This window comes from Lactuca virosa, chromosome 6 (assembly GCF_052849685.1).
Source record: "Lactuca virosa cultivar CGN04683 chromosome 6, Lactuca_virosa_CGN04683_v6, whole genome shotgun sequence".
Taxonomy (NCBI): domain Eukaryota; kingdom Viridiplantae; phylum Streptophyta; class Magnoliopsida; order Asterales; family Asteraceae; genus Lactuca; species Lactuca virosa.
The window spans coordinates 364,191-382,977 of record NC_136431.1 but is presented as its reverse complement, the minus strand read 5'-3'; the positions used below and the strand labels follow the sequence as shown (position 1 = coordinate 382,977).

At 35.4% G+C, this 18,787-nt stretch overlaps 3 protein-coding genes across 5 annotated transcripts; 2 read left to right on the top strand and 1 right to left on the bottom strand.

Moving 5' to 3' along the window:
* Positions 1-711: 711 nt before the first annotated feature.
* On the top strand, positions 712-5,778 carry LOC145122687 (uncharacterized protein At1g51745-like). The gene is made up of 3 exons (XM_079058246.1): positions 712-1,287; positions 2,839-3,710; positions 4,454-5,778. Exons 1-3 carry the CDS (start codon positions 1,100-1,102, stop codon positions 5,536-5,538), a joined length of 2,145 nt encoding a protein of 714 aa, XP_078914372.1. The 5' UTR covers positions 712-1,099; the 3' UTR covers positions 5,539-5,778.
* On the top strand, positions 5,744-9,203 carry LOC145122688 (gamma-tubulin complex component 2-like). Of its 3 annotated transcripts, XM_079058249.1 has the most exons (10): positions 5,744-5,875; positions 6,293-6,379; positions 6,449-6,523; positions 6,602-6,733; positions 6,851-6,976; positions 7,080-7,187; positions 7,555-7,617; positions 7,926-8,000; positions 8,535-8,740; positions 8,836-9,203. In XM_079058249.1, exons 2-10 carry the CDS (start codon positions 6,374-6,376, stop codon positions 8,966-8,968), a joined length of 924 nt encoding a protein of 307 aa, XP_078914375.1. In that variant the 5' UTR covers positions 5,744-5,875; positions 6,293-6,373; the 3' UTR covers positions 8,969-9,203. The 3 variants fall into 3 exon arrangements, with proteins under 3 accessions (XP_078914375.1, XP_078914373.1, XP_078914374.1); XM_079058247.1 differs by lacking the exon at positions 6,293-6,379 and having other exon boundaries at positions 5,747-5,875; XM_079058248.1 differs by lacking the exons at positions 6,293-6,379; positions 7,080-7,187 and having other exon boundaries at positions 5,747-5,875.
* Positions 9,204-13,839: 4,636 nt separating this feature from the next.
* On the bottom strand, positions 13,840-17,921 carry LOC145121114 (Pentatricopeptide repeat (PPR) superfamily protein). Its single transcript, XM_079056898.1, has 4 exons — positions 17,765-17,921; positions 17,317-17,605; positions 16,596-16,733; positions 13,840-16,446 (listed from the first exon to the last, which is right to left on the bottom strand). Exons 3-4 carry the CDS (start codon positions 16,635-16,637, stop codon positions 14,047-14,049), a joined length of 2,442 nt encoding a protein of 813 aa, XP_078913024.1. The 5' UTR covers positions 16,638-16,733; positions 17,317-17,605; positions 17,765-17,921; the 3' UTR covers positions 13,840-14,046.
* Positions 17,922-18,787: the final 866 nt, after the last annotated feature.

The window sequence follows — 18,787 nt, the reverse complement described above, 5'->3', positions numbered from 1 at the left end:
AAACTAAGAACTGAAGAAATCCCTTTCATCTACAATTCTCAAAAACAATGTTTCACGATTTCAATTTCAATGACTTCTGTTACCAACTCATTCAATGTTACATGAATATTTAATTGATTGAAATCACACAAACATGTAGTTAAAAAAACTAGAAAATCGAGAGAAATCGTGCAAGAAGACAAGAAGTGTGTGTGAACTAAAAACTAGTTCTTGATCTGGGTTTCTGCCAGGAGAGAGAGAGAGAGAGAGAGAGAGAGAGAGAGAGAGAGAGAGAGAGAGAGAGAGAGAGAGAGAGAGAGAGAGAGAAGACCCTTTTTTATTTATTAATTATTAAAATAGATAAATATATATATTAAATTAAAAAAAATGAAAGAAAAATGAAATATAAATATATGAGGGGCATTACAGTCATTTTAGTTTACCGAGAGACCAAATATGCATCGAAACTAGGCCAAAAGGACCACCAATCCAAAAAAGTCTAGGTTTGGACCAAACCTCAGAAAAAATACATACCACAGGGACCATTTTTGCAGTTTTGTCTTAAAAGTTTTGAAACCACCAATCCGTGAGGTTTTGTAAATTAATGACCAAACTTCAGATTTTCGGAAACCACAGGGACCATTTTTGAAGTTTTGTCAAAACAATAATTAACACTTAACTCAACTCGTCGTCTCAGTTAATCAGCGAGTCAACACCAACGAGTCTCATTCTACCTCCGCACACACAAGGACGCATGCACATCCAATAGCTTGCAAAAAGAGAAATTGAATCACGCATCTGTTGATGTAATGCGAATTCTGTTTCCAAAAAACCCCTCTGAAATTTTCCCTAATTTGAATGGAAGCCCTAACCCTAAAACATATCCCCCTCCGTGAATCTTCCAAATGTGGCCGTCTTTGGATCCTTTATCCATATCAACATTTTTCTCTCTTCTTCTCTGGAGGCGAACTTTAATCTCTCCGTTGTTTTATTGGTCTCGAAGAGACTAAGCAATTTGTTTTAGGTTTACAATCAGTTGGAGAGTTTAAAGACTACACTATATATACATTATTCTGTATAGAAAAGGGAAGATAATAATTTTTTTAAAGGGAAGGAAGAGATGGAGAGCTCTGACGCAGAAACAGGCATGGTTGATTGCGGTGTTGGGACCATCGTTTGGGTTCGGAGGCGGAATGGGTCGTGGTGGCCGGGTAAGATCCTGGGCCCCGATGAGCTCTCTGCTTCTCCTCTCATGTCTCCCCGATCTGGAACTCCTGTCAAACTTCTTGGGAGGGAAGATGCCAGTGTGTAAGTCCTCTAATTCACTTCCTCGATTTCATTCTTATGCTTTCTGTATCTCGTGTATATTTGCTGGATTGCTGAAAGAACAAAGACAACTGGTGCGGTTTTCATTTGTTGAGGAAGTAAAAAAGAATGATTGGGTTAATGTCAATTTTTTTTTTTGTTTCTCACATTCGAACCTGTTGAACACACACCTGATATCACATAGCTACTTAGCTCAGCTCACATAAGGTGATTGCTTCGAACAGTTGTAAATGACTTGGATTTGTTGAAAAAAACTCAAATATGATCAAATCATCTAATAGTTCTTCTTGGAGCTTACATCTCTTTGTCCAGAATGATTATATTATGGAGAAGTTAGATGCTTATTCTACCAATAATACTATTACCTATCCTTTAGTTGATTAAATAAATGATTACAATCGTTAAAACACAATTTTGTTTGTGCTAAGCTTGCTATCGTCATTGATTGGTAAGTGAAACTTGAGTACTGACTTGGTTCTTTACTACTTGTTTTATGATTAATAAATCCTTACTCATTGTCTGCACTCATGTGTTGATCAACTGGACGTAAATAATTCTTACTTTATGTGAGCTAAATTCTAGGAGGTGGTGTATACTTGAGTGTCCAAGGATATTGTTATGTGGGATTTGGGATAAGTTGATAAAGGAAGATTCATGACAAAAGATGTTTTTTTTTTTTCTTCCAGTTACACCACATGGATCATGGTGAGTAGACTTCCAAATCAGTTTGTCAGCTTCTGCTTACTTTTATAGGAATTAGGAACTATGTTCCCTGTTTTTGTCCATTGCATATCAAGCCACCAAAAGTTGATCAACATTTGAAGTGTTTTGTCTGGTAGCAAAAGCCATTGTCAGTTTTTGTTAAAACAACTTAAACACAGATCCTAAGTTTCTAACAGCATAGATGAAGATCATTGGAATCATTGTGAATGTCATTCATATATGTGATAAATGTCACTCTAAGTTCCTAAATTCTTATAGCGGTTGATGCTTTCACCCATCATAGCCTAACTACCTCGGCTATTTGACCTCTCATCGTTCATTGCTTCTATTACGTTTCCGAAGACAGATTTAGCTTCCTTGGTTTTATATAACCACGGACGGTGGAGCTTGATAACATGTTACAATCTAGACCTGATACTCACTAATTAGGGCACAATAGATTTGGTTATAGCTGAATGATTACAAATCAGGAAATGAAATCCCAAACAATCAAAAGCTACCTTCTAACTAACTTCAGGTCTATCTATACTTTTGCAACAGATACAAGACTAAAATTACATAAAAGCCCCTAGACCTGTAAAACTTATTCTTTTATTAAAAGTACGCAATCAACTACTAATTCTTAGTTCTTCTTGTGTAAGTACGCCTCGATACATTTGTATAAAGCTATCAGTCACTAGAGGTTTTGACTTATTATTTATAATCATTCTGGTTATCTGCAGCCTTGGAAGGAAAAAACTGAGGAGTGAAATTTTCTTTTTGTTCAGTTGATGTTCTTGCACCTAATAAGCTTTATTTGACAATGAACAGGGATTGGTACAACCTAGAGAAGTCGAAGCGAGTTAAACCTTTCCGCTGTGGTGAGTTTGATGACTGCATCGAGCGGGCGGAAGCTTCACAGGGAATGCCTCCAAAGAAAAGAGAGAAATATGCACGTAGGGAAGATGCTATCCTTCATGCGCTTGAGCTTGAGAAGCAAGTGCTGGAAAAGAAATATGGGAAACTAGGTGTCCAATCTAATAATACCAAGTTAGTAGGAAAAGACACAACTATAACTCCAGAATTATCACGTGACAGTGGTAAACATGTGGATCTGTCTCTTGATGACAAAAGAAAGGGTCTTTCCTTTCAGTCAAGGAGTCACCTGAATGTAGATGATGTACCTGTACGTCCTATTCTTTTCAAGCATAAACTCTCTTCCTTGGCTGCTTCAAATGGTTCCCATAGGAATGCTTCAGATGTCCTTACACCAGAAAATACGGTTATTGTCGGTAGTAAAAAGTTGTTGGAGAAAAAAAGGAAAAGGTCACAAGAGGGGAATATGGAGGAATCAGTTGGTAAGAGGCGTGACAGACATCGTCCTCTTGTTCAGGTACTCCTGAGTAGTGCAAAACTGCCCCACCATGACCACACTCACCCCTTGCAGTCAAAGGCTGATGGAGGGGAGGAGCAGAGAAAAGTTGTACACCGTGCAGCGGGTGGCAATGATCCAGGTGACACTAGAGAAGCTATCCCTGACCAAGTGGAAAATTCAGCACCCAAGTTTGAGAAAAGGAACGAGTCCTTCCCTGTTGCATTGAGTGAAGAAAACACTACTGAATCTAATGAAGACACTGAAACTGATTCTTCTGGCACTGAATCTCTGATGTCGGACACATATGACGCAATGGCTGCATTTTCAGGTTCATATTTGATTGTTTTTCTTCTGGATAGTGTCATTGTTTTTCTATTTGCCAATGTTATGCTTAGTGGTTTGAAATTCTCAGTTGGCCCATGGACACATAATTAATTCCATTGTTGTTGTGAACGTTGGCTTTTGCTTCTCAAAGCTGTTGCATGCATTAATTTGTGTTCATTCACACTCTTGACTTTACATTGATCCAGCGTGCCAAAGATTGCATAGTAATTACACATATACTCTTCTTTGCAACTATACCCAGACATAGTAGGATTGAGTCTAGATCCTCCCTATGCTTCTCTACAGCTCTTTGAATAAATCCCAATGTCATAAAAAAGCAAAAAACACATCCTTATTAGGAACTGAAACACCATGTTCATGATGTTTAGGAATGTAGCAGGGGGATTTTTCTGTCCAAAAGGCATAAACACCCATTATGAATTCCGAAGACTGTTCAATTAAAAAATGTATAGACTGTCAAGTATTTACATCAATATTCAAAGATAGTTATTCTCAAATATGTGTTTAGTATAAGTACATGTTTGTATTTATATGTTGTGACATTTAAATTTGTGAGGCCCAATGGCTGCTTGCAAGTGTTATTCATGTTACTGTTCGAATTGTATCGAGTCCCTCCTGCTTGTTTTCTGGTTGCACTTGTTTGTAACTGTTCCTCTCTCTCTCTCTCTCATTGCTTTTTGTCTGATCTTATTATTATTATTATTATTATTTTGATTTGTTGTTTAGATGAAGCTGAAGATGTTGAATTCATACCAAAAGCATTTGGAAGGCAAGGGGTACATGAGGAGAGCATGAGTGATGATGAGTCAGGAGGAGTTCCTGATGATACCGTAGCAACAGTCTCCAAATGGCAGCTGAAGGGAAAAAGGAATAGTCGCAGTTTGAGGAAGAGAAAGGTAGCTACAAATTCCAGCCACTGGATGCCGGGTTTCAATGGAATTGACACAAGTTTAAGTTTGAGAAGCGAAGCTAGTGGAGGCTTGTTAGACATGTTGAGTTGGGATGATGATCCTGATCCTTACCCTTGTTGTTTGAAGGGATACTCATACTCATACTCATACTCATACTCAGGTGAGTACCAAATATACGATGACGATGATGATGATAATGATGATGACGACGATGATGTGAGGAGGCATGGGACCCGGATGTTGATTGATGTTGAAGTAGGAGTGCAATCAAGTTATCAGAGAGAACATGTGCCCATGATTTCCCTGATGAGCAAATTGAATGACAAGGCCATAGTGGGTCACCCTATTCCAGTAGAAGCCGTGGAAGATGGTTCATCTGATGATATGTTCCAAATGGAATCATTATTATTATTAGGTGGTGGTGACACAAGTGCGCCGCTTCAACCATGGAGGACCGCCAGGAGGACCGCCAAGTGTCGGGGGGTTGCACTTGCACGGCCGCCTCAATTTTTATCAACATTAGAGGAAGAAGAAGAAGAAGAGGCGGTGGCCTCCTTTCAGTTTCAGGAGTATTATGATGAAGATGGAAAAGCAAGTGTAAATCGCAGCAACAGCAAGGGAAGAAAGTGGGCTGCACCAAAAAAGCCACAAAGGAGGACCACCTCATCTTGCAGCAGTCAGAAAATAAGGACGTTATCATCAATAGGTGGGACCCAGCAGCAGCAGCAGCAGCAGCAGCAGCACAATATGGATTTGAAAGCAGAAGGTGAACAAGGGATAGGAATGATGATGATGATGATGATGAAACCAGAGTCATTGCCCACAGCAGTTGCTTGTATCCCTGTTAAATTAGTGTTCAGTAGGTTACATGAGGAGCTGGTTGCCCCCCGCCATCAATAAACATGATGTAAATTGTATGTAATTGATTATATGCTTCCATTGCCAAAGCGGTGGTTTTGTTTTTCTGGTTTCATGCAAGAGGAACATAACATTCAGTTAGTGGTGTTTGGTTTGCTTTGGCAAAAAAAATGTTTTGGGGAAGAGAATACTGTAAAGATAGAAAGGGAGGTTGAAAATTCTAAACCCGTATGGAGAAAGTGTATATGCTATGCAGTATGCAGTGTGTTTGATATTTGATTTGATTGAGTTTCAGGATGATTTCTTGGTTTATTTTATGGGTATTGCACATGATGAACTTGATAAAACACCAAATGAGATCTCTGTTGAGAAGCTTCAGGTCTTTATCCATTTACCTCATATTATCTTTACAAAAAACAGAGTATATTTTGGGCAATTATTGTCATTACACCACTGATACTTTATTCTTTCCAATCAAACCATAAAAGTTAAGACTTTTCTTCCAAATTAACCATTTTGACCTATTATATCGGGTCAAATTGTTAAATTTTGAAATATGTCTGAAACTTTAATGGTTTGATTGGAAAAAAATAAAGTAGAAGTGGTTAAACCACAAAATTGCCCAAAATATAATGCTGTTTCTGTAATTTGCCCTTATTTGTATCATCCACTTATGATCATATATCCCATATGTATAGTTAGGGATAAAAGTTATTCATGTATAAGAATTATCGTTTCTCACTCTCTTTTTAACCATTAAGTTCTATCTGAGAAAATAAATGACATTTGTAAACAGATGACTTATTGAAAAATACTCAATTTCCGGACTTTCTTTCTGCATAAAGAGTTTGATGCTATAAATATAATACACAAATAAATGAAGGTAAACTGCCTTTTTTTTTTTTTTTTTTTTGCAAATTTACGTTTTTATTTAACAGACTTCAATTTTCAGTCTCTGTTGGACCTTGCACTGCGTTCCACAGCAGCTGCAGCAGATCCTTTGCATGAAGATGTCACATGTTCTGTGGTCAGTTTCATTTATTCCTATTACAACATTCTACTTTGAGAAATGATTAATACTTTATTTATTATTATGGGTTTTCAGGACACAGGTTCTTTGTTAAAGAGATTGAGCATTCTGAAAGATCTTCAAACAGGTGGTGAGACAGTTGCAGAGCCTGATGTTGTAGAAGAGCCCTTGATCACCGGTATGGAAACCTTCTCTGTTAATTACAAGGTAAATATCAATACACCTTTTATTTCTTTCATCAAATCAATAAATAGCAATGTACTTTCAGTTATCTGATTATCTAATTATCAATTAAATGAAAGTAAGTTGGTATTTTTGTTACAGGTTCAATGGGCATTATCCCTTGTGATATCAAGAAAAGCTCTGACAAAATACCAATTAATTTTTCGATTTCTGTTTCACTGCAAACATGTGCATATGCAACTTTGTGCAGCTTGGCAACTACATCAAGTATGAGACTAAATATCCCTGATATAAATATTTATTAAAAATTAAAAATATTTCCTTTTTTACTCTTTATATTTTTTGTAGTTATACTTTTTGTTTTTTTTAGGGTGCACGTGCACGTGATATGCATGGAACTGCAATCTCTTCATCATCAATACTATGCATGAATATGCTTAAATTTATAAATAGCCTTTTACACTATCTAACATTTGAGGTAAAAATAACCATGTTCTTAAGTTTATAAATAACAATGTATTTACATTTCCTTACCAACAATAACAATATATAACCTGTAATTTGTATGTAAGATGCTTACAAATTTTATGTTATTGCTATTAATTATTATCAGTAAAAAGGTAAGTGTCTTATGTAAAAACTAAAGTATATTGTGTAAGTTTCATGCTATAAGTATGTTGTTATTATGGGTGAATAAATATAAATATATTGCTCTTTCCTATTTATTCATTACTCCGATGTTAATGTGGTTATTTATCTCTCTTTAATTCTTTTGTCAACCAACAAAGGTAGAAGTGATATTATATTATTATGATTGAATAACATATTCTTTTATCTTCTTGTAGGTTCTTGAACCAAATTGGCATGCTATGCATAATAAACTTGAAAATGCAAAGAGCATAGATGAGGTATATGTTGATTTTGATTCCTCTCAACTCTTGGGTTAAAATGCAAGAAATAGCAATGTACTTCTGTTGATTTGTTTATTGTGCTTTGAAAAATCTACCCAGTTATAGTAATGTCATCCAAATACAAAGTAATTTTCACTTCTCTAGTTTGGTAAATTGTTAAAAATATAATGTTCTAATAAGATGAAAAAATTGTACTACAATGCTTGTAAAAGAAAATTAGAGTACATTGCTATATTTCACAAATAAGTTAAAGTACGTTGTTATCTTTTTCCTTGTGTGTGCTTCTAATTTTGGTACTTAAATAGGTAATTCAATATCATTACTTTTTCATGGAGAAGTGTCTCAAGGAATGTTCACTTCTTTCTCCAATCCTCCTCAAGGTTTGCATCATTCCTATTCATAATGCTCTGAAATTTGCACATCTAAATTTCAAAATACAATATAAAAAATAGAGGAATAGAATGGTATGCAAATTTAATATGATTTTCATTAAGCATTATTTCTGTATAAAGTGCTGTTTGGATAACTATTGTTTAAAAATCTTTGAGAAAATGATGACACTTAGGGAAATGGAAAGAAAAATTAATTGAAGTCAAATTCATAAAAAGTTAGGTTAAAAAGAAACATTGATATGTAAGTTACCACATTAAGGGGATGTTTCTTTTTGACTTAATGAGGTTAACAAGGTAAGTACTCTCTCATGTTATAATTGATGAATATTCTGATATTTTCGGAATGTAAGGGTAAAATGGTCATTTGTTCAGATAGACATCATTATCTGTTCAGTCACATTACCCATACACGACTCAATGGGGCCCGAAGTCATGTCTCCATTAATTGAAAAAGAAATAGTCATAAAATACAAGGTTTGTGTTTCTTCTAAATAATAATAATAAGTTTTTGGGTGAATGCAGAAATTTGAGAAACTGAAACTTGTATGCCTTCAATATGCTTCTGCAACTCAGTGGCTAATGAGATCCATTGAAGCTCCCGATTCAAACAATTCCTTTGATGATTCACATTCATCTTCCTTGGAAAATTTAAAAGTTTTAAAGCTAAGAAAGTCTTCCAAAAAACCAAATTCACCCACAGATGAGTCTACAGTCATCGAATGTGTCCTGTAAGATCTTAAAACTATACCTCTTTTTCTTTCTATGTATGTATGTATGTATGTATGTATGTATATGTCTGATGGAGTGGAGTGATTTTTGGCAGGAAATTTGAGACGGAGTTTAGTAGTGAGCTGGAGAATTTAAGCCCAATATTGAGCAGCAGGGCACAAGCAGAACCATATTTGACTCATCTTGCACAGTTGATTCTTGGTGTTGGTATGGATCACCGGATGTAGATTTTTGTATTTTTCTTCTCAAGTTTGCTTGTTGCTTGTTGATCCTAGTGGTTTTTTGTATATATCTGTTTTGGAATGAGTGTTTTTGGGAGATTTTGCTGCATGATTAACCACTTGTGTAGATTTCATAGTAGTAAAACATGGATCATCTGGATTTGATTTAGCCATACACACAAGTTGTTTGTGGTTATTAAAATGATATGGAGTTTTATGTGATGCTGTTTTTCGTCCTTCATATTTGATTGTTTTTCTTCTGGATAATGTCATTGTTTTTCTATTTGCCAATGTCATGGTTAGTGGTTTGAAATTCTCAGTTGGCCCATGGACACATAATTAATTCCATTGTTGTGAACGTTGGCTTTTGCTTCTCAAAGCTGTTGCATGCATTAATTTGTGTTTATTCACACTCTGGACTTTACATTGATCCGTGGACAATCCTGCGTGCCAAAGATTGCATAACAATGTAGAACTAGTTTAGCTATACATACACAAATATCAACAAAAAAGAACAAATCAACAAATATAGTTCAGCAAATAAACACAAACTCAGCAAATATCAACTATACATACACATCCATTTCATAAACCAACAAAATCAGCAACATCATCAACTTATGTTTCCTCAATTAACTCATCGAACAAAATTAACAGAAAATCAACAACAAATTACCAAAAACAATAAATAAATACAAATTATAAATGAAGAATTGTTATGTTTAGAAGGTTTGCTTGCTAAGTTAACCAAAACTAAACTTAAAGTGAGGTTATAGTTTGGTGGAACGGCATTTGAGGTCGGATTCAGCAAAAAGAGCAGAAAAAAAAACGAGAGAAACAGATCGAGAGAATCACATACCTGCGATAGAGACGATTGAGGATGGCGATGGGGCGGGTGGTGATGGCTGGAGATGGCGACGAGGAAGAGTATCGTTGACTGTTCTCCAGCTGTTGGTGGCGACGACAATAGAGAGAGATAGAGAGAGAAACATATGCGAGAAAAGAGCGTTAGGGCTAGAGCGTCTTTTAGTTCTTTTCAGATGTGATTCCACATCAAATTCGGTAAGTGGATTTATTTAGATTCAGACCATCAATTAATGGGTAAACAAACACCTTGAATCTTACAGATTCAAAGCTACATCTTATTAAGAGGTACTAAGTGGTAAACAAACAGGCCCTCAACCATTATGTAACCATAAATTCACCAAACAATGGATTCAAGATCCTTATCAACAATTGAAGGACCATAAGGATCTGTTATATGTTCAACTTGTACTTCTAGCAACATTTCATCAAAATCAAACCAAAATCAGCAACATATTTCAGCTATACATACACATATATCAACAAAAAGGAACAATTCAAAACAGGTTCAATTATACTGTATAAATTATACATACACATGTATCAACAAAAAAGAACAAATCAAAAATATAGTTCAGCAAATAAACACAAACTAACTAAATTTCACCTATACATATACATTTCATAAATAAACAAAATCAACATCATCAATTTATGTTTCATAAATCAACTCATCGAACAAAATGAATAGAAAATTAGCAAAAACAACAAATAAATACCGATTATAAATGAAGAATATTTATGTTTAGAAGGTTTTCTTGCTAAGTGAACCAAAACTAAACTTAAAGTGATGTTATAGTTTGGTGGAACGACATTTGAGGTCAGATTCAACAAAAAGAGTATAAAAAAAATGAGAGAAACAAATCGAGAGAATCATATACCTGCGATGGAGACGGTCAGAGATGGCGACGGGGAGGGTGGCGACAACTGGAGATGGCGATGGGGAGGAGTGTCGTTGGTAGTCCTCCGGCTGTTGGTGGCGACGACGATAGAGAGCGAGAGAAACATATGTGAGAAAAAAAGCATTAGGGCTAGAGCCTCTTTATTTTTTCTTTTCAGATGTGTCTCCAGATCTGATTCAGTAAGTGGATTTATTTAGATTCAAACCATCAGTTATGGGCTAAACAAACAATCTGAATCTTACAGATTCATAGCTACCTCGTATTAAGAGGTATTAAGTGGTAAACAAACATGCCCTTAACCATTATGTAACCATAAATTCACCAAACAATAGATTCAAGATCATTATCAACAATCAAAGGACCATAAGGATCTTTATACGTTCAACTTGTACTTCCAACAACATTTCATCAAAATCAAACCAAAATCAACAACATATTTCAACTATACATACACATATATCAACAAAAAGGAACAATTCAGAACTAGTTCAACTATACATACACATATATCAACAAAAAAAGAACAAATCAACAATATAGTTCAACAAATAAACACAAACTCATCAAATTTCACCTATACATACTCATACATTTCATAAATAAACAAAATCAACAACATTATCAATTTATGTTTCATAAATCAACTCATCGAACAAAATGAACAGAAAATCAGCAAAACCAACAAATAAATACCGATTATAAATGAAGAATATTTATGTTTAGAAGGTTTGCTTGCTTACTGAACCAAAACTAAACTTAAAATAAGGTTATGGTGTGACATCCTCTAGTTTTCAGAACCAATTAAAACTTTTCTTTACGCTTTAAAAATCATTTATTTATATTTGCGGAAAATCTCAGTACAAAAGATCATTTTGATTGCAAATGTTTGTTTCCAAAATGTTAAAACCCTAAGGATGTCATAATCAATACAGATACATAAGTTACAACGTAAAGACCTGATGATTCTGAATACTATTGCAGGTTGTCTCTTAATCACTCAACATTCTAATCAAGTTCCAGTGGCCTAAGTCTTCATACCTGTGATGCATATGAACTGAGTGGGCCAGGTTGGGGAAACCTGGTGAGATACATAGGGATTTCAATCCCACGATATTGATATGATAATATTCCATAATTATCATTAGACTTTTCATCTTACAGAAGAAGAAAATAAGCAGCCAAATGTAGGAGATTTTCATTTCCTGAAACGCCCTTTATCATTCAGGTCATGTAAAAGGTTAAAAAAAATTAGGAACCAAGAGTTAAAAATGAAAAATGAAAGGTGTTTTATGGTAATTTCAGTTGATACATTGTTTTTCTTTATTTTTGTAGGGTACCTTCAGAAGGGGTGGAATTAGCTTCCAAGCGCATTTGTACTTCAGTTTGTTACTTATTACACTAATTACATAGCCAAATGTCAAGATAGTGGGGGTAAATTTAGTAATCTAAGAATTTATGTCGACTTGCATTCAATACTTTCTTGCCATAGAAGAATTTTACTTTAATAGTTTTTGAGAGTGTTCATGGTTGTCAATGTCCATGACATGCGATGTCAGAGTGAACAAACACATAGTAGATATAAACATTGGAAATGTTTTTTTTTTTTTTTTTTGCTCTTGGAAGTCAATGTCTGGTGATGCCATGGATTTTTACTTTTGAACAACCACCAAAGGAAACAATATGGATTTCAAAATTGACAACATGTAAGCACTACAAAACCTCCAAAAAATAAATTCATCAACTTTAACATGAGGGGAGTTGGGAGGAAAAAGAATGGCAAATAGGAAAAAATTTATTGTTGTATGTCTAAATACTTAACTCTACTTAACTCATTAAATCATTCTGTCCAAATTAAGTGCCTAACCCATAAACCCATTAAATAAAAAAGAAACAGTCATTTAATTCTTAAAATGTTTGTCTTAAGTATTTATTGCTTCTTATTTTTTTTATTTGATGTATCTTTTTTCAAGACATCGAGAGAGCTATCACAAAGGACTTGATGTCACATATTCTGGAATTCTCAATACATCTAATCAATGGAGTCAATTTTGCAGCCTGATGAATAAAATAAGTTTTATTTATTGTTTCTTATTTTTTTATTTGTAGTTTTTCATTATAAATAAAGTAAGATTTTATTTAAAATGCAGATAGCATTGATAGTTTTCTTGCCCACATTGGAAGTGTTGTACCTGCAGATGCTCCACCGTGGGTTTAACCGATAGGTTTGTTGCTTTTTACCAATTTACCCTTGTATTTACATAATCTTTTTAGATGAGATTGTTCTCCTTGATGGAACTGTTGATCATTTTATCTTAATGTATTCCCCTCCAATGTATATTTTCTTTTGTAATTTGCTTTTTTTTTTGTTAAAAAAGCACACAAAAGTAAGAAAAAATAAGAAATGCTTACACTTATGGTACAAATATTGTAAATGTTTATTCAAAACACAAGCTTTTGTTGATGTATCATCAAATCCCTCTAAGTTAACAGAGCCTAATTTCTCAAGAAGATGGCTAATTGTTTTAGTAAAAACACATAATTAATGAAACACTCAATTAAACATAATAAATTAATAATCAAGAAATTAAAAAAAATAAAAAATAAAATAATAATAAAAAACAAATATATGATCGAAAACTTACTTGAGCCCACGAATCAAAAGGGAGGCGTTTGTTTTTTAAAATCAGTTGATCCATATTCAATTGCAAAAAGATATTTATAAGGACCCTAATCACATTTTGTTCGAACCGTAGTGTACCGTCCGAGTTTTTCACTAGTTAAAGATAATTGCTAGTTTCCTAATTCATAAGTATTTTAATTGTATTACTATTATTAACTTGATTTACCAATTTACTATACTACCTTTATTTATTAAATTAATAATTTAATTTTTCTTGAATTATTTTTGTTCCTTACGACACAAAATACTTGTTAAATGTATATTAATATATATGCTTAAGTAAGTACCAATTTTCACTTTTCAACACCCTGTTCTAATCTAGAAGAAAAAACAAAGACACTGTTCTTGTTCAAGACTTGTAATCATGAAGATAAATCCACAAAAAAAAACTCAAATTCTTGAAATCTGTATTTAAAAAAAAATGATTAAAATGGCAAAAACAAAATACCTTATCCAAAAAAAGCTGCATTATGTCAACTTCTGATTTTTCTAAATTCCAATTTCGCAAGTATAATCATGGGCTGTCAACAATAATATATTTTCCCAAGGATTGGTCTCCTTGTAGACCTGTCTGTATACCTTATTTACATCTCACATGATACCGTTGATCACAACAACAGTGTGTCATTGCTTTCTTCTCACCAGTAATTGCCACAAGAACATTTCCCATTCCTGAAATGATGAAACCTCTTCCCATCTCTCACAACAATTTCTCTCTCCACAACTTGCGACATGAACTCAAAAGCATTATGACAATCCCCACAAATCCTCAAGTTCTTGAAAACCCTAATCATGGCTCCCGAAGGAAGCTTCAAAAGCCCAAAAGCAACCGCAAGCTTTTCACTATGAGTAGACAACGCGTATTCCTTTTGCTCATTCTCCATATCATGCAACACAAACTTCGTATCCGGAACATACCCTAATTTCCTCATTTTAGAAACCAATTCCTCAAGATACTCATACACCTTCTGAACCTCAGGGTGCTTAGTATCATCCACCAAAAATACATGGACCATATTGTCAACTTCAATCCAACTACACGCAGGCTCTTTCTTCACTCCTCGAGATCTCATCAAATTCCGAACCCGTGCAGCATCGTTCCATTTTCCCGAGTTGGAGTACATGTTTGATAAAAGTATGTAGGTCCCATCATGATCCGGGATTAATTCAAAAAGTCTTTCTGCAGCCTCAACCCCTAACTCCATATTTCCATGGATTCTACACCCACCAAGTAGTGCTTCCCAAACCGGTGCACCGGGGTAGAATGGTAATTTTTCAATCACGTTTTTCGCTTCGTTGAATTTCCCGGCTCTACATAACAAATCGATCAAACGACCGTAATGATCTTCACCCGGGGTTATAGCGTATGAATCTTTCATCGAGTTGAAATACCGTTGACCTTGGTCAACTAAACCCGAGTGGCTACAAGCAGAAAGAATCGTAAGGAATGTTATTCGGTCAGGAACTATGTCCTCTTTTAGCATTTCTTCGAAAAGCTCAACTGCCCGAGCACCATGCCCGTGCTGCCCGAAAGCTGCAATCATCGCGTTCCAAGAAACTGAATCTAAACATGGCATTGTAAGGAATACAGACTGTGAATCTTGAAGAACCCCACATCGTGCGTACATTGTGATTAAAGAATTGGAAGCGGAAAGGCTCAACTCAAACCCTGATTGGATAAGTTGAGCATGGAGCTGGCGTCCATGGTTTAGTGACGCGATAGCTGCACATGATTTAATCGCGCCTGCTAATGAATAATCACATGGTTGACATTCGGTTGATTTCATTTGGTTGAAAAGCTTCAAACCCTCTTCTCCTGATCCGTTTTGGGCAAATCCTGATATCATCACACTCCATGTCACGTGGTTCTTTTCGGGCATTTTGGTAAATACCAATCGGGCTTCTTCGATTCGGCCTACATCAACGTAAGCAGATAGAATGTTATTCCATGAAATAAGATCTCTTATTGACATCCTATCGAAAATCTTTCTTGCATCATCTGTTTTACCACATTTCCAGTATAATGTAATTAATGCGTTGTTAACACTACATAGAAAGTGGTGAGATGGGTTTATTACAGTTCTGATCATGTACGCGTGTATTTGTTTTCCATGGAGAAACAATTTAGCATTTGCACAAGCACTAAGGATACTTGTATAAGTGAATGCATCAAACTTGATTCCTAAAAGATTCATCTTTTTTGACATTTCTAATGATTCCAAAACAAACCCTTTATGCATGTATCCGGAAATCATTGCATTCCATGCCACTACTTGCTTTTCATTGTTCATACCATCAAAGACTTGGCTTGCACCGTGTAAATCGTCATTTCTTATATACCCTGTGATTATTGTAGTCCATGATAACTCGTCTTTATGTGGCATTTCATCAAACAGTTTCTGTGCAGCATCCATTAATAAAGAAGGTGTTACGAAAGGTGAAGAAGCACACCTGACGTAAAGAGAAATAAGAGAGTTTACAACCGATGTGACAAACCCGGTTCCCGACTTCACAATTTCAGAGTGTAGCTGCTGACAATGTAATTCGTGCTCAGCTATAAGAGACAACCCGGATAACATGCTTGTGTAGGTGTAGTTATCTGGCTGAAAATTGTTTCTTTTCATGTCACGAAAGAGCTCAATAGCAGCGTTACCATCGTCATTATGAGCACAGCCTGTTATCATGGCATTGTAGCAAACTGTATCTCGAGTATTCAAAGGAGTGCTGTTAAATATTTCTCTTGCCAGCTTTAGATTTCCAGAAGCGGAATATGCAGTAATAAAGGTTGTTCTGGCAACAATATCTGGTTTTGCAATTTCATCGAACAGTTGGCGTGCGTATACAAGGTTGGACGATTTGCAATACAAATCCATCAAACGGTTGAGGATATGAGACTGCGGCCTGAACCCAGAAGCGATCATATGGGCATGAATCATTCGGACATTGGAATACGAGGTTGGGATTTGGTTGGAACATGATAGGAGCTGTGCAGCGTAAAAGTTGGCCAGAGCACGAACGGCGTCTGTTACGCGAACGGCCTGTTTTATGCCATATCACGAAGTTATACACACAAAAATGGATAATTAGGAAAAGAAAAAAAAAGTAAATAGAAACAAGAAAGGCATGAGGGGAATTTAACAGATAGAAAAAGATGGTAGTTTGCGAACAAGAAAATCTTGTTTAGTACCTGTTCTCCGAGATTCGACGCCTGCTTTCTTAATGCATTCATTTCGTCAATTGCCGATCTACTGTAATATTTTCATTTTCAAATCAGACGCCCGCGGATATTTTCTGCTCAAACCATGTTGGAGGGGCGGACCTTCAACTTATAATTTGGGGCGGAAAGTATTAGAAACTAAAATTAACGTTTTTACAAATAAACAAACCTAATTTCAACAATTAAACACCAAAATACCTAAAATTACCGTGATTGTATCTATAAAAATCAAAATGGAAGAAAAATTAATTCAAAATCAGCCCTCTAACTTAAATCAAATTTAGGACAATAAAAATCAAATATTAGATAAACAAAAGCAATGCTCATCACTAATCAGCTCAATTTAGACAAAACATTAGCAAATTTCTGCAAAAGAGAACATTTAACAGTGTGTGAAATCCTAATTAGTTAATTCCCAAATTCCAACAACAAACAAACGGAGGAACAATTCATATTACTCATCACTCAGTTCATTCTAGCCAAACATTAGCAATTTTCTGCAAAAATCCATTTAAATGTGTGTGAAATTATAATTAGTTGTACACCAAATCCCAACAACAAGCAAAATAGCGAACGGAGGAACAAATTTAATACTCAAGTTTCAATACTCAATAGATTGGCTGCTAATTTCCAGCAGAATTGGAAAAGAGAGAAGACATAACAGCCGAACAGGAGATCACTAGGAGCATACCTGATTTTCTTCAGTATTGTGAACAAGAAAGAACAACAGAAGTGCAGAACAGCTCAACAACAGATGAACGGTGGTGACTGGCGGAGCTGCGATGGATAGTGGTGACTGGCAGGCGTCCCACACTCCAATGCCATATGAAGTTTTTTAACAATCCAGCCCATCGTGGGGCCCCACGTTTTTGATTTTCTCTGAAGCAGAACCAAATCAGTCTTTTTTTTTTCTGTTACTGTAGTTTCCTTAATCAACAGCTTGAAGAGCTAAACAGATCATCAACTAGAGTACTAGACAGCTAAGTCAAAAACAGAAACTAACTCAGGATATGAGAATTGAGATTTCAGATTTGTAAATTCTAATTCCTAATTCTACTATTCCAATTTCAAGAAGAGATGAATCCGAGAGATTGATAGAACGGGAGAACAGAAGAAGAAAGAACAGGAGCATTACATACCTGATTTCCGGTGACCGGTGACAGCTGCTGCGGTGGTGAATGGCGAGACCAACGGGCAGCGACTGAGCGAGGTAAGGAGGTAGCGACTAGCGACGATGGGGGAGGAACTGGGTAAGATACGAATGGATTTTGACTTCTTGTCGCTTGGTTTGGAAATCGGACTGAAATCGGGAGGGGCTACAGCCCAATTTTTACAAGCCTATAATTAAAAATTTTGAAGATATATTTGCTATTTCTAACCCAAATATCACCAGGGCCAAAGCCCCTCCTTGGCCTGTACATAATCCGCCCATGTCTGTATCTCGTGTATATTTGCTGGATTGCTGAAAGAACAAAGACAACAGGTGCGGTTTTCATTTGTTGAGGAAGTAAAAAAGAATGATTGGGTTAATGTCAATTTTTTTTGTTTCTCACATTCGAACCTCTTGAACACACACCTGATATCACATAGCTACTTAGCTCAGCTCACATAAGGTGATTGCTTCGAACAGTTGTAAATGACTTGGATTTGTTGAAAAAAACTCAAATATGATCAAATCATCTAATAGTTCTTCTTGGAGCTTACATCTCTTTGTCTAGAATGATTATATTATGGAGAAGTTAGATGCTTATTCTACCAATAATACTATTACCTATCCTTTAGTTGATTAAATAAATGATTACAATCGTTAAAACACAATTTTGTTTGTGCTAAGCTTGCTATCGTCATTGATTGGTAAGTGAAACTTGAGTACTGACTTGGTTCTTTACTACTTGTTTTATGATTAATAAATCCTTACTCATTGTCTGCACTCATGTGTTGATCAACTGGACGTAAATAATTCTTACTTTATGTGAGCTAAATTCTAGGAGGTGGTGTATACTTGAGTGTCCAAGGATATTGTTATGTGGGATTTGGGATAAGTTGATAAAGGAAGATTCATGACAAAAGATGTTTTTTTTTTCTTCCAGTTACACCACATGGATCATGGTGAGTAGACTTCCAAATCAGTTTGTCAGCTTCTGCTTACTTTTATAGGAATT